This window comes from Embiotoca jacksoni, unplaced genomic scaffold (assembly GCF_022577435.1).
Source record: "Embiotoca jacksoni isolate LCO1_2020_lvr unplaced genomic scaffold, fEmbJac1.0.p SCAF_21, whole genome shotgun sequence".
NCBI lineage: Eukaryota > Metazoa > Chordata > Actinopteri > Embiotocidae > Embiotoca > Embiotoca jacksoni.
In genome coordinates, this window is record NW_027185352.1 from 9,594,410 (window position 1) to 9,608,169 (window position 13,760).

Here is a 13,760-nt window from a genome sequence, read left to right on the forward strand (position 1 = left end):
CCATCAACCTCCACATTATTTCTCCCTCACTCTATTCTGTCTCTGTGATGACTTTATTTTCTCCATCATCATCATTTTTTTTTTTTTTTTTTTTTTTTTTTTTAACAGAAGCGTAAATAATCAAAGCAGTGAGCTTAGCTTCGACTGCTGCTCCCCACCAGGCATGTTTAGGTCATCAGCAAAGTGTGGAGAAAAAAGAAAAGTTAACTTGTAATTTCTCTACATGATATGTGCATGTAGTAACACTCATTACAAGGCCGAGGGGGATTGAGTAAGGTGCCTCTAATAGTGGTGACGGGCCCTGGCCCTGGGGGTGACGGGCCTGGGGGGGACGGGCCCTGGGGGGGACGGCTGCAACCAAAACGTTGCTAAACATGAAGTCCAAATATGTTGGGCGTGTGCGCAAAACTCATTTGTGGACCAGCTCACTAAATTAAATGCACCAATTGTTCTCCGTGGGTCCGACTACGCTGATCTTTAAAAAAAAAAAAAAAAAAAAAAGACCTTAATGTTGACCCAGGAGACTTGAGTTTACGCCGTGGCGCAGCCAGTGCTGTCTTGACACTCATGCAGTGCAAATAAGGATGTGTGTTTGTCTGTTGCAGGCGTGTCCCCGCGCTAACCGACTGGCAGAGATCTGCGGAGAGCCACGCCACCGTGTAAACTGTTCTGACGTTTCTGTTCCAATGAGGAGGCGTGGTGACGGACAGATGTGTTTTCTTTTCCACGGCGGGACATTACAGACATACTGCTGTCAAAGTGTGACTATTTCTGAAACAGTGTCTCTTCTATAAGCCTGTAATATAGTATACAAAAAGAAAGAGAAAAAAAACAACCTGTAAACTGATTATGGAACTACTCTGGAATTAGATTTGTGCTAAAGTCATTTGTGCTCACCATGTTTCAGTTATCAATTTACATGTTCTGGATCTGCTCCAGAGCTTCTCTGTGTACTTTAAAACTAGTTTATACAGGCCGGGATATATTATAGTAAAACAATGTCTCTTTGACATCCACCAGGCACGTGCTTCTGTTACTGTTATTGTTTACCCAACAGCCTTCCTAACTTGGTCCGGGAGCTCCATCTGACAAACATCCGACACTGCTTATCCTGAGATGATCCAGGTAAAGAAGAAGACGGGGCTCTTCAGGAAGAAAACGTGTTGGAAAAAGCGACTTTCCTCAAACTGTTTCCGCTGTGACAGATGGGATGCATGAATCTTCTTCCTATTCCTGTGTGGGCTTCACACGCACTTCTAACCCCACAGGGACTTATTTGTTGGCTCAGATGCAGGATCGGAGCTACTGTACACTCATAGAATCCGATCACATGTTTATCAGTGGCTCTCGTTACGTAACCGTGTCTATATGTGTAGCTGCAGCCCACTGAGCGAGGTTGTGATACTGCCGTCCACTTAAAAACAAAGCGGATGCTCAATAAAACAAGGTGGGACAACTCCAGGCTAACATCTCCTCACAGCTGCACTGCTGCTTTTATAAGAAGAAGGCAAGAGGTGAGGCTCATGAATATGAGCCAACTAAAGGAGCAAAAGAAAATGGCATTATTATACTTTTTCTGTGCGGCACAATTTCCCTTACAGCAGCATAATAAAGCAGGCCGATTGTGTAACACATTTCTGCCCGATCAGGGACAATTTTAGGCAAACGTGGGCACATACATTGAGAAGATTGTAAATGAGAGGGGAACTATAACGGTTGCTAGGGAACACCATAAGACCACACAATCCAATTCTGCTTGAGGAGGAGGAGGAGGAAGAGGAGGAGGAGGAGGAGGAGGAGGAGAGACAGACAGCTCCTGCCAACACACAAAACTAATAGTGCAGTGGTATGAACTATATATAAATATATCGTGCTCCTTCATGTAAACACTGCCTGGCAGACTTCTCTTTACCTCGGCACTTTGACCTTTATGCTCGCGGAAACCGCCAACAGGAAAGTCATCGCGAGAGAGTGTTAATCTCATGCTCACCTTATCGGTCCGTCTTGACTGCAATTGTCAAAGACACCAAGTCTTCCCAACAGCCTGACTGGAGGCCTAAAAAATATTTTGTTGGACGGCAGATTTTCCCAGATGAAAATAAGCCTCCGTGTTCAAAACTTTCAGATCTTCAAATATGCGCGGCAAAGTTTTAAATCACGCAAAATGAATTAGAGCTACTTGGGGATCAAAACGCGAATTAAAAGCGGGCATTTTTGTCGCTACATTTTTTTTGGGGGGGGGGAAGAAATTTGATTCAAAGCCAGAAAATTATGATGAAAGGGCAGCTTGACTGACACTCTGCCAGCGAGCCTGAGGCGTAGATTGCAACATTTTCAGGGTGAAAATATGTTTTGTTGTTCTTACCACAGTGGATTTTACAAAGCTCCCGCAGCTCATCATGGCAATTTTTTTTTGTCTTTATGGAGTCAGTTCACTGGAATGACTCTCATCTTCTTATTAATTCCTAGTTACAGTTTTACGTACGCAGGTTTTGAGGTATCCACCTCTAAAATATATATTTCACCCAATTTTGGCAGAATGGTTACGTTTTTCATCACAGGAGGACACTTGGGATTCTTTAGTGACATTTCTATTGTGCGGTTTGTGTTAATTGGAGATGAAGCAGCAGGATCTAAAAGCAGACATAAATAACTAAAAGCAATTAATATGACATACATTCCTGTTGCCTATATCGCCTTTACTTCTAATTCTATTAAATTAAAAGAGGCAAGAGGTCAAAAGAGAGCATTTTATATCAAGGTTTTGACAACCACATTTTATTATTTCATGACATTTTATCATCTGTTTTTTGCATGCCACTATGTAATGAAGAAGGGAGGAATCAGGGCAGTTTGGATTCTCACAAATGTACTGTGTTCAATTTGTAAAGTGTACAACAACAATTACCACGGCCGAGGAATTCAGGCTTGATTTAGTTTACAAGTGAAAGCTTTATATCAAATAAGGGGCCACAAGTCACTGCTCTAAGTAGAACAGACATGCTTTGTACCAGAAAGATTACAATAATCACAGTGTAATACTTAAATAGAAGTATTGGAACAGATTTTAGAGTGGCCGTGTGTATTTCTTTTGTTATATTCTTAAATTAAACTCTAGCAAGAGCACTCTAAAGAATTCATAATTACTTCAAATATTATTTACATTTTTCCCAACAGAAGCGAAGACTTCTATCTTACAAAGTGCATGAGGTTTTCGTCTTTCTTGTGTACAGTGTTACAAAGAGTCCGTCATGTTTATGTTCTCACTGTGCAACCATGTATTAATTACAACTTAATGTATTCAAGTTTCTGAAAATGGAAACAAACACTACTCATTTCTTTACAAAATCACCACAGTTCATATCATGTTGGCATTTACTCTTCACATAGTTAGTATAGTATTGGACAACCAGTCTTTGTGCGTCCCAGATGGTTAGAAATCTTATATTTTCTGTCTATGATTACCTAAGTAAAGGCTTTTCCTTTCCTTTTTCAATTCTTCTTTAAGAATATTCTTCTTTATGTTCTTCTATATTCTTCTGTATTAGTCTGTCTCCATCATGGACACATCCTGTAGGAATGTGCTATATCATATAGTTCATGATAATATTGGAATAAAAAAATTTATGTTGTGATAACGGCAACATTCAGATTTGTTAAGCATACATTATACTGTCACGTAGCATAACAGTGCAGTATAGTTAAATGCGTGTTCCACATGTGATTTTAGGCAAATAAACCAAACAAACGATTTAGTTTTCTTATTTTGAATAACCCATCGGTAGGTGATGTGTTAGTTTTAACTGAATATTTGAAGGCACACTTCTTTTTTTTGACATAAAACTATAACACGTGTCACAATTAGATGTTCTTGAAATGATTAATGCAATCTTTGAGTATTTTGTCATACTGTCACAAATATTCTTATTGAAGAAACACCCGAAAATATTATGGTATTATTTTAGGTCCATATTGCCCACCCCAGACATCCTGTCCCATCAAATATGTTATTTCTCCCTATTATCAATAGTATTGTCTTAATATTGATGAATAATTATCTTTCACTGTAAGTAAGACGATATTCAAACCACATAAACATAAGCTAGATGCTTCAAAATGTGGCTAGTTTGCAACACTTACTCTATCAGGTTATTATTTTTGTTATTTTGTTTTGATGCTCTGTGTTTTCTTACCTTAAAAACTTTAGTGGTCACACTGCTGCTGGACTTACAACTACAGCTTGGAGACGAAGGGGAGGCCCTGGTACATGTCGGCCTTCAGCTTGGCCCATTCGGCCAGTCTCTGGATGGTGCTCTTCTCCTGGCACAGCACGCTGGCCGCCTTCCTCAGCTTTGCCTCGTTGCACTCCAGATAGCGCTCCCCCTCACTCTTGAGGAAGTTCAGCTTGTCCGTGCGGCTCTCGTTCAACGGGATGTCCTCGCTCATGTAGGGGTTGAAGCGGAAGTAGGTGTCCGGGGGCAGCAAGGCGTCCAGCATGGTGTGCACCTCTGAAAGGAGGATTGTCTCTTAAAAGTGTGTCTGTTCTACGGTGCGTCACACTGCCTCTGACCACACGCCTCTAACCTACAGTTATTAAATGTGTGTGGGATGTCCAACACTTACATTTGGGGTCATCTTACCCTCGGTATCTGTGGCACTGCTGATGACGTGGGAGAGTTTGGTCTTGAGGCTGGTGAAGGTCGTGCTGTTTTTGCCCACCGTCTCGTGCCGCCCGGTGCCCAGAGACAACACACACTGCAGAGGCGTGTTCGGCCACAGACACTTACACTCGTGGATGGCCAAAGCTGTGGGGTTGTTGATGAGGAGTCCTCCATCCTAAAAAAGAAAAACAAGACACCTTCAGGCGTCGCTTCAGTCAATTACATTTACAACATTTTTAGACATGAGACATGCACAGAGAGGGGACTTTGTGTCCACTGCATGTGGCTGTGGTTTAAATATATCTGTTGTGACAGCTATTTGGGGACAAATGAGGTGACGTGGACAGGCTGTCCCAGAGTTACACAGCTTTGGGCCAGAGGAAGAGAAGCTCGTGGGCCGGCGGTGCGCCCCACTGGCAAACAGCCTTGTTTGTTCACAAGTAAACAAGCAGGAAAAGCTGTGTTTTTAGCAGACATGACCCATATAATGAGGCTGACAGCTGCATGACCCTGAATTCAGCTTGACTGATAAATCATACATTTCAGTATTCTCATCGTCACAAATTTAATTCAGAAGCTTATAATTAATGATTCGCTTTTTTAATTCGGCATGTGGCGTCCTTTCACCTAATAATCTTACCAGGTTCATGAAAGAGTTGCTGACCTAAATGATGCCGACAATGAGAGAAAGAGGACAGTCGGGCTCAATGGTTGCCTCGACCGATTTAGTGCTCGCGCTTTTTTCCTCTGTCTTTCCCCTTAAGTCAAGTTCTGGACCTCATCCAAGCACTGACGTGCTTCTGGCTGGGATTGATAAGAGATGCAGAGTGAGGCACACCATCTTGCACAGCAGAGCAGGGGTAAAGGTTATTTCCACACCTCGACAGGTGGTGGGTCAGCAGAAAAAGTAGCCAAGCAACCAATGCAGAAGTGTGAGTACTGAGGAGAACTCTGAAAACATGAGAAAGGTACCAGATATGATATCTAAATCAAACATCTTTTGTATAACAGTTATTTCTTAACCAATTCTAGTTTATCAAAATAATTAACATTTTGTTCTAAGATGCTTATTTCATGTGTTAATATGGGTGACTGTTGCTCTCAATTAGTTATCTGTTCTGCCAAGGAATTATTATGAGGCAACTACATCCTTATCACATTTTTAGGGTGGTTATGAGGCCGTTAATCCAAAGATTTAACATATTACTATAGTGAACCAAGTGGCGTCACCTAGCTGATTGTGAACTGCCTTTTGAATCCTTGAGTTCTGACATTTTGCCCGTCGCCATTTTAGGGTTTTTTTGGAGCCAGAATTGATCATGTTTGGACGAGAGGGTGGCGCCGAGAAGGATCTGCCTGAGAAACCGAAGACACGATGTCTGCTCATCTGTACCAGTAACCTGACTGCACCCCAGGTATGCCAATCAAATGAGACACACCACGAAACATACCTGTCTTTGGGGCCTTTTATCTAATTATGGAATTATTTTCAGAACACTGATCAGAAGTTAATTTAGCTTATTACGCCGTGATGATTTGTGGAAAAAAAAGGTATCAGCTTTGCATTTCATGAGGTGGCGCTTTATTAAAAGGGAGTCTATTGGAGACTGAGGTGTTTTGGAGCCAGTGATATTGCACACCAGGAGACTATGCATGTAGTCTATGAGTTGAACAGAATTTGCTCAATTCTTCACATCAGATTGATTACACATATCTTTCTTAGCTCAACCTCTCACTTCAAGGTCTCACCTCTCTGAATGACATTCAGTTTGCCTCCAATCTCAACAAAATACTGATCTAATTCAGCATTGAACTGAAGGGTGACATCATAACACTTGCTTTCCACAAGGACAACCTGCAGCTGAGGGGGAAATATATATAAATTTGACCTCTGTCCTGAGTCTGTGAATGTAACTCTTCTCTGCAGTGTTCATGTGTGGGTATATATGTATTTTTGATTCCCTCAAATGACAGAATTCTCCTGAGAAATACCGCTGCTTGAGCCGAAAACTAGAGTAGAAGTGAGACCAGTGGGTGGCAACGGTAGCTCAAACTGTTGATGGAACACGATACGGCTGCAAGAGGAATGTGGAGAGAGGACACACACACACACACACACACACACACACACACACACACACACACACACACACACAAGTCTTTCCATCTCCATATTTCCATCCCTGCTGTCATCACAGAGTCCATGGGAAACAGAAACTTTCTGCAGAGGTGAGTGGGGACAAAACAAACCAAAGAATATTATACATGCAAAGGCAAAAAAGATTGTTGTTGTAGTTTTTCCCATATCATATCATCTTGTCTGGTTGACACATGTATGGCAAACACAGCTTTTGAGGACTAGAGGTTTCAGTTAGTTCCTGTGATAAAATAATGTCAGAAAAAGCTTTTCAAGCAAAAAAAAAAAACTAGAAGGTCGTTTGTTTTAATTCTAACTTCATAGAAGGATCAAGGCTTTGGTCAGTAAATATGCAAAGTGGAATTAGAGATTAGGATCAGTTACTGACCAAAACATAAGAGAAGGCTGTCTACCAGGGTTCTTGGGTTATTAGGTAGCAGGGGACAGAATGAGGCACACGGCTAATTTAGCTTAAGTAGGTTATTAAAAATGAAGCGAAGCCTCGAGCATAATTGCCATCCATAAAGACTATCTAAAGATATCTGGCCTAATAACCAAACTTCATGAAATAACATGCTAATAAAACTCGAATTGGACATCCCCCAAAAGGCACATAAAAGTGGTATAAAAGACATGAAGGCTACTTAGCTTGTTGTAATCTATCAGATGTTTCAACACAGAATTACAAAACACTGAAAAGCCGATTTTCATTCAGTGACCTCCAACTTAAACACTATCAACGTTTCTTTTGACATAATAATTTATCCTCCTATTCTTGTGTGTCTCTGTGACTCAATAGAGAAAAGTGCTGGCATCCATTACCCAATACACTCTTAAACTGTGTGACAATGAGCGATGTGAAACTCAACGTACGGAGAAAAACTAAGATGCGTTTGATCACCACAGTGTCCAGCTAAGTATCAGACTCGATTTTCAGTCAGTAGTAGCACGGCGGTCGGACAGACAGGCCTTCTTATTGGATATTCTCTTTCATGACGACATTCCGAGTCATAAAAGGATAAAGCCTTTGATGTTTAGGGGCGCAGACCAGGTCTAAAGACTCCCTTTCTCACTACATCTCATTCTATTGACTTTCTCTCAATCGTGCAGACTTTTAACAGCGAGAAGAGAGGATGAGCCAATCAGGGGGATCGTCTCAAGGTTGTGGGTTTGGAAGAGTGACACAAATCTACACACAAATCCTCGATGTTTGCTCACACACTCTCTCACACACTCACACTCTCACACTCTCACACTCACTCACGCACACTCACACACACACACACACACACACACACACACACACACACACACACACACACGGCAAGGATCTCGTGGAAAATGTGGCGCTGTAGCAGAAGCATATTGATTGGTAAGATTTCAAATCAGGCTTTAGTCTGCATTATGTGAATGTTGTTATAATATTGACAACAGTTTTGAAATCCCTCAATGTTTAACAAAATGGCACGAGTCAATACAAGCTTAATTTTTAAGAGAAACATTTATGGGAAAAAATAATAATACTAACACTCCAATACGTCACGCGAAACCAGTTTCTATAGAATAAATTGCTACATCCTGATTTTTTTTTTTGGTCTTACATATTAATTAATATTAATTGTCACTTCCTATTTTCCTTTCTCAAAGCTTCTATATTGAAATTCAATAAAGTCATCTGAGCAGACCTAAACCTCCCAGTTATCTCTTCACTTCTGTGCCGTACCTGATGAAGGTCTTTTCCCAGAACAAATTCCTGAAAGTATCCCGGGGCGGCAGACGAGGCCCTGATAGCCTGCCACATCTTGTGTTTGCAGTCTCCAAGGTAGTGGGATCTCACTCCTGGCATGAGCCTGTAGTTCCTGAACACATAGGCCTTAAGCGGCAAACCTCTGTTCACAATGGTGCTCACTGCTGACACCTAGTGGACACACAGGAAATACACAACAGGTCTATATTTTCAAGCATTTCATCAAACGGATGTTTTTTCCCCGAGTGGTTTGCTGTACAGAAGGCAAAGGGCAAAAAAAGCACACCTGAAACGTTAAGATCTGAAAGTGTGTCACTTTGTATGTGAACATGCTCAAAAGAGTTATGTCAATCATCTATCATAACACAGTAGAGTTAAACAGACACATGACTTACTTTAGGGCAGTGAGGGTCCCTGGCACTCTCAATCATTCGGCCCTCACCCATCCGCTCTCTGAAGACAACAAGCAAACAAAAACAGATAACAAATAAAGTAGAGTAAAGTAAAGTATTTCCATTCCTGCCTCTTTGAAACTGAGGATGGAAGTGAGGTGTGATTGAATACTATGACTGTAAAAAAAATAAAAAATAAAAGAGTCTCTCAGACTAACTTGAGGATGTTTTCCCAGATTTCGCTGTCGTAGAAAGCATGGCTCCAGCCCATCTTCACAGTTCCAACGATGACGTTCTGACTGAACACATCCGAGCCGAGCTTTCTGTACATCTCCTCGCACTCTTCGAGGGGGATCTGAAAAATCCCCAGCATGAAGGCCAGGATGGCACCTGAGTGAGCAAGGGACAACTGACATTAAAACCGACACAAGACTGAGCCCATCTGACATTAAGTCTCTGGGATCAATGAGGATCAAGCTCAAAAACGAGTGAAAGTAAAACAACGACTATCATACCCGTGCTGACTCCACAGATGTAGTCGAAGAGCTGATGGACCTGTTTCCCAGTCATTTCCTGCAGTTTGTGGAGAGTCTGCAGGGCCAGCAGTCCCCTGTAACAAAGTCAAAAACTTTACAGATCAAGCCAAACATTATACAGCGTCTTACATTTAGAGCACTAAACACAAAGTCAAACAATGGAGAAAGTACTGTGCACTATAGTTTGTGTCAGCGCCACTCTTTTCTTTAGACACATTATTGCTGTTCAGCAGTTTCATTTTATATCGCTCAGCAGTGGAGATGTGTTTTGCAGATTAAATTTGTAATATAAAAATGGCACCTTGTCCCCCCTCCATCTATGGCCAGGACCCTAATTCCTCTGCCTTTGACTGGTTCAGTGTAACCAACCAAGGACAGAGCTTCTCTCACAGCAGCCTGAAGGGGAAGGTCTCTGGCCTGGCGCAGTCGTAGCAGGCAGGGAAGCAAACTTTCCTGAAGGTTACAAACACAATTCCCCACTTACAAGAACATTCAAAGACGGTACAACCCACCGGCTGACTTCAAAGCAAACTGCAGGGTATGTGGAAAAAAAAAAGAAAAAAGAAAAGGTGACAAACCTTGATGGCTACACCTCGTGTTTCGGGGAACTCCAACAGATGAAAGCTGAGCTCCTCCACTCGAGTCGTGAGGAGTTTGACATCGGTGACCCTCTGCAGGCCTTTCACCAGAACCCTGGTCCTGTTGTCCACACTCACTCTGGCTGTTATCTACACAACAAACACCGGCGACGTCAGGCGAACGTACACGACAGTCCAAATATGAGCGCATATATTCTATAAAATTACATGGAAATTAGTATTTCTAAACTGTTACTGTATTCCAAAGGTTACTTCTATATGTTGTGTGATGTATATAATTTCACTCAGATATAGTTTAAACTGCCAAAAAAAAAACATTTTAAATAGACGTAGACAAAAATGTTCAAGCTTTTTAAACCAGCAGTCCAAAATTATTCAGCAAATTTAATGAACACACAATCGTCTTCTTCTTTTTTTTTTTTTCATTTCAGTTTTATGTCAGTTCACGTGTTTTTTTCTCACATTAAACAAAGTGTTTGTTACAGCTCTAATTAACATCTCACCTTTTCCCGTTGAGTTATCAGCTGTTGCTTGGCTTTCTCCTCCTCACTCTCCGTCTTCTCCCCTGCCTTGTCCTGGGCAGGTTCCTCCACAGCGACTGCTGAAGCCTTGTCATTTTCGGCTGCTATTTTTTTGGAATCACTTCTAAATTTGGGGACCAGAGGCGCAATGTAGCTGCCAACAAACGCCTGAACACTGGGCCGAGGGTAGGCTAGGTAGTGGGTGAAGCCTTTTTTAGGGGAGGTGGTAGGCACGGGGGTGGACTGAGCTGCACTTTCAGTTGCAGGGGTTTCAGAGGAGGGAGTCTCTACCACAGGACTGAGCTTTTCTGACTGAGAGGGAGGGACAGGAGAGGCGGTGGCTCCTTCAATACTCTTTGCCTCCGACACCGGGGACAAAACAGGAATGTGGTCGCCAGCCGTCCGAGGAACGGGGCGAAGAACAGCTTCAGAAACACCATCATCTCCTTCGCTGCGCTGCTGCGGCCCTTTCTCTCCATCCTCTCCCTGCGCGCTGGTGCCGAAGTAACTATTGATGTGGTGGGCTAGCGTTTTGGAGGTCTCGTCCATGTTGGTGGACAGAGCTGCTGGGTGGAACAGCTGCATGGTTTGTTTTGCCACAGCAGAGGAAGAGCTTGATGCAGACACATTTGCCACTGAAGCTAAACTAGATTTAGACTTCGTGGCAACAAAAGGCTTCTCTTCAACTTGCTGCTTTGCTGTGATTTGCTTACCTGCGTCTTCCTCCGCTGTCTTCCTCTCACCTTCTTGTTCTTCTTGCTCTTCTTCTTGTTCTTCTTTCATTGTGGTCACAGGTGTTGAGGCAGCAGTTGTGTGGTTAGAGGTTAGGGTCTCAGCTTTGACCAGGGCTTTCTCTGCATGGGTGCTGTCAACTGTGGCGCTGCCAGGCTTGAGACGGGAGATCTTGGAGATGAGGTCTGTGCTGCTCACTGCCTTGGTGACACTGTTGAGTGTGCTCCTAAGCCGCGACATGCGTCTGCTGGTTCACTGGGAGCGGCAGCGAAGAAACTAACTGTATCAAGCAAAGCGATGTGGCTTTAAAATTTGCATAAAATAATGCAGCATTTTGGCGGGCCATGTGCCACGAGATACAGTGTTGAAATGCTGCTGCTTGCTCCGCTCTTTCCTGAAAAAAAAAATAAAAAAAATATTGAATGGAAATGATCTCAAGAGCACGAATAACATAAAACAAGACACTTTTTTTTTCTTTTTTTTTTTTTACATCCTTGCAGGTAAAAAGTGGGCCAACAGAGGGCTCCATCCGACCTCCTCCCTATCCTGGTAACCCTGGCAACAGCTCAAGCAACAAAACAGATGCTGACAACAGACTTCCCGAAAGACCCTGGATGTCCTGTGAGCCGATCTGAGGGGGGCAATATGGAGCAAAACTCACACCATCTGAATTATCCGGCGGAGTGTGTCCGGCTCGTGAAAGTCCTGCTGGAGAGACGCCGTCCCCCGAAGGAGCAGCAGGACGACGACGACCGTCCCGACGCCGAGACGCAGAGTGTCCACTGGGCCGCGCGCAAAGACTTCACGGTGGCCGCGGGGGAAAGGCAGATTAACGCGTACATTCAAACGTGGGGGATCCGGTCCCGCTGGCTTTACAGTCTGGACTTCCTCTACTCCAACGACGAGGAGCACCGGGTCTTCCACCACTACCGGGCTCGGTTCAGCACCCCTTCGCCCGCGAGGCCAATCCAGGGCACGGCCAGCGTCTACTTCGTCGTGGACATTTCGAAAATCAAACCCCAAACTCTGCCGGTGGAAGTCCGTTTCGTGGTGGAGTCGAACAGGCTGGTGCACACACCCGGGAAGGTCAGGTTCACGGAGAAGTGGCTGGCGGACGTGATCGAGAGCAAGACTCTGCTCCGAAACGCGGTGGCTCTTTGAAACTGTTCATGTCGTATGAACACGATATGCCACCATTAAAAAATTTTTTTAAAAAAAAGATAACTCCCTCTCAAGTCTATTTTCTGTGTCTTCTGTGCACGTTTTTAATGGATGACGTAAGCAAGATTTAAATCTAATTCAAAACGACCTAAGCTGTCCGTGTTAGATAACGCGCCTATTTAAAGGAAATAAAAACAAACAAAACACCGGCCAAACATTAGCACGCAGCTTAGCCGCATTCATCGCTGCTCGCTTTGCTGCCGAAAGGAAGGCAGGTTATCGACTTTTACGCATGCTGACAAACACAAACAAATGGTCCTCTTCTTACCTTTCGAAAGACACCCGAGTTGTTGAAATGTTTCATTCAGTGTAGGGCTGGTGCAATGACTGCACGTACGGGTGCTAGTTAGAAAAAAAAAAAATAAACAGGAAGAGGACAGGAAGTGACGTAGGCGCTGCAGTACTTCATCTTTCTCACTAGATATCAGCAAAACGGATCTTCGGGATGAGAAGATCTTTATTGGGCACAAACGCGTAACTTCAATTTAAATAATGTATATTAAAAAAAAGTTTTAAAAAAGTTTTAAATGCAGTGTGTATAATCCTAAACAGTTTAATTACTTCACGTTGAGATATGTTTGATAATGTGTTCTGCAGGTGGTGTGAGTTCACTATTTTCAGCATCATGGAGAGCAACGTTTAACCCAGTTGTTTTTGTACACGGGTTTTGAGTAAACACACAAGAAATACCACAGAATAAAACATATTACGGTTCAATTATCCCAGTGACAATTTTTGAATCTTCTCGGTGACCTTTTACGCTTCAAACAGAAACAGGTAATCAGCCGAATGGAATTTTTTTCAATGCTGTAGAGATGTCAGGTGCAGTTGTAATGAAAGCCATAGAAGTTCTATACATATCATGACAAATACCTAATGCAATGCTCTTTTAAATTTCGATCTCTCTGTTTTTCTTGGCTAACATGCAGACTTGTACACAGCTGTAGAATTTTTTTTTTTTTTAAAGCACTCACATGCTGAGCTTATTGCAGTCATGGCAAAACACAAGCAAAACCCTCATCAAAAAGAGTTGTGATATAAGATCACTGTGTGGGATTCTAATGGTAGGTGAGTGCATGGGGAGCTATAGGCTGTTGCTTTTGTGTGACAATGGCTGCAGACTGAATGATAATAATTTGTCCACCAATTGACAAATCCAGGCAGATGCCCTAAAGGTTCATAAATATGGAGGTGTGATGGGAAAATAATGAACT

The 13,760-nt window shown here is 42.8% G+C and overlaps 1 protein-coding gene across 3 annotated transcripts; it reads right to left on the reverse strand.

Annotated features, from left to right (window-relative positions):
- Window positions 1–2,749: 2,749 nt before the first annotated feature.
- Window positions 2,750–12,921, reverse strand: pnpla8 (patatin-like phospholipase domain containing 8). Of its 3 annotated transcripts, XM_069156829.1 has the most exons (11): window positions 12,815–12,921; window positions 11,307–11,719; window positions 10,576–11,156; window positions 10,052–10,201; window positions 9,775–9,926; window positions 9,453–9,547; window positions 9,156–9,327; window positions 8,941–8,998; window positions 8,522–8,716; window positions 4,641–4,836; window positions 2,750–4,508 (listed from the first exon to the last, which is right to left on the reverse strand). In XM_069156829.1, the coding sequence occupies exons 2-11, from the start codon at window positions 11,563–11,565 to the stop codon at window positions 4,234–4,236; spliced, it is 2,133 nt and encodes a 710-aa protein (XP_069012930.1). In that variant the 5' UTR covers window positions 11,566–11,719; window positions 12,815–12,921; the 3' UTR covers window positions 2,750–4,233. The 3 variants fall into 3 exon arrangements, with proteins under 3 accessions (XP_069012930.1, XP_069012928.1, XP_069012929.1); XM_069156827.1 differs by having other exon boundaries at window positions 10,576–11,719; XM_069156828.1 differs by lacking the exon at window positions 12,815–12,921 and adding an exon at window positions 11,987–12,069 and having other exon boundaries at window positions 10,576–11,719.
- Window positions 12,922–13,760: the final 839 nt, after the last annotated feature.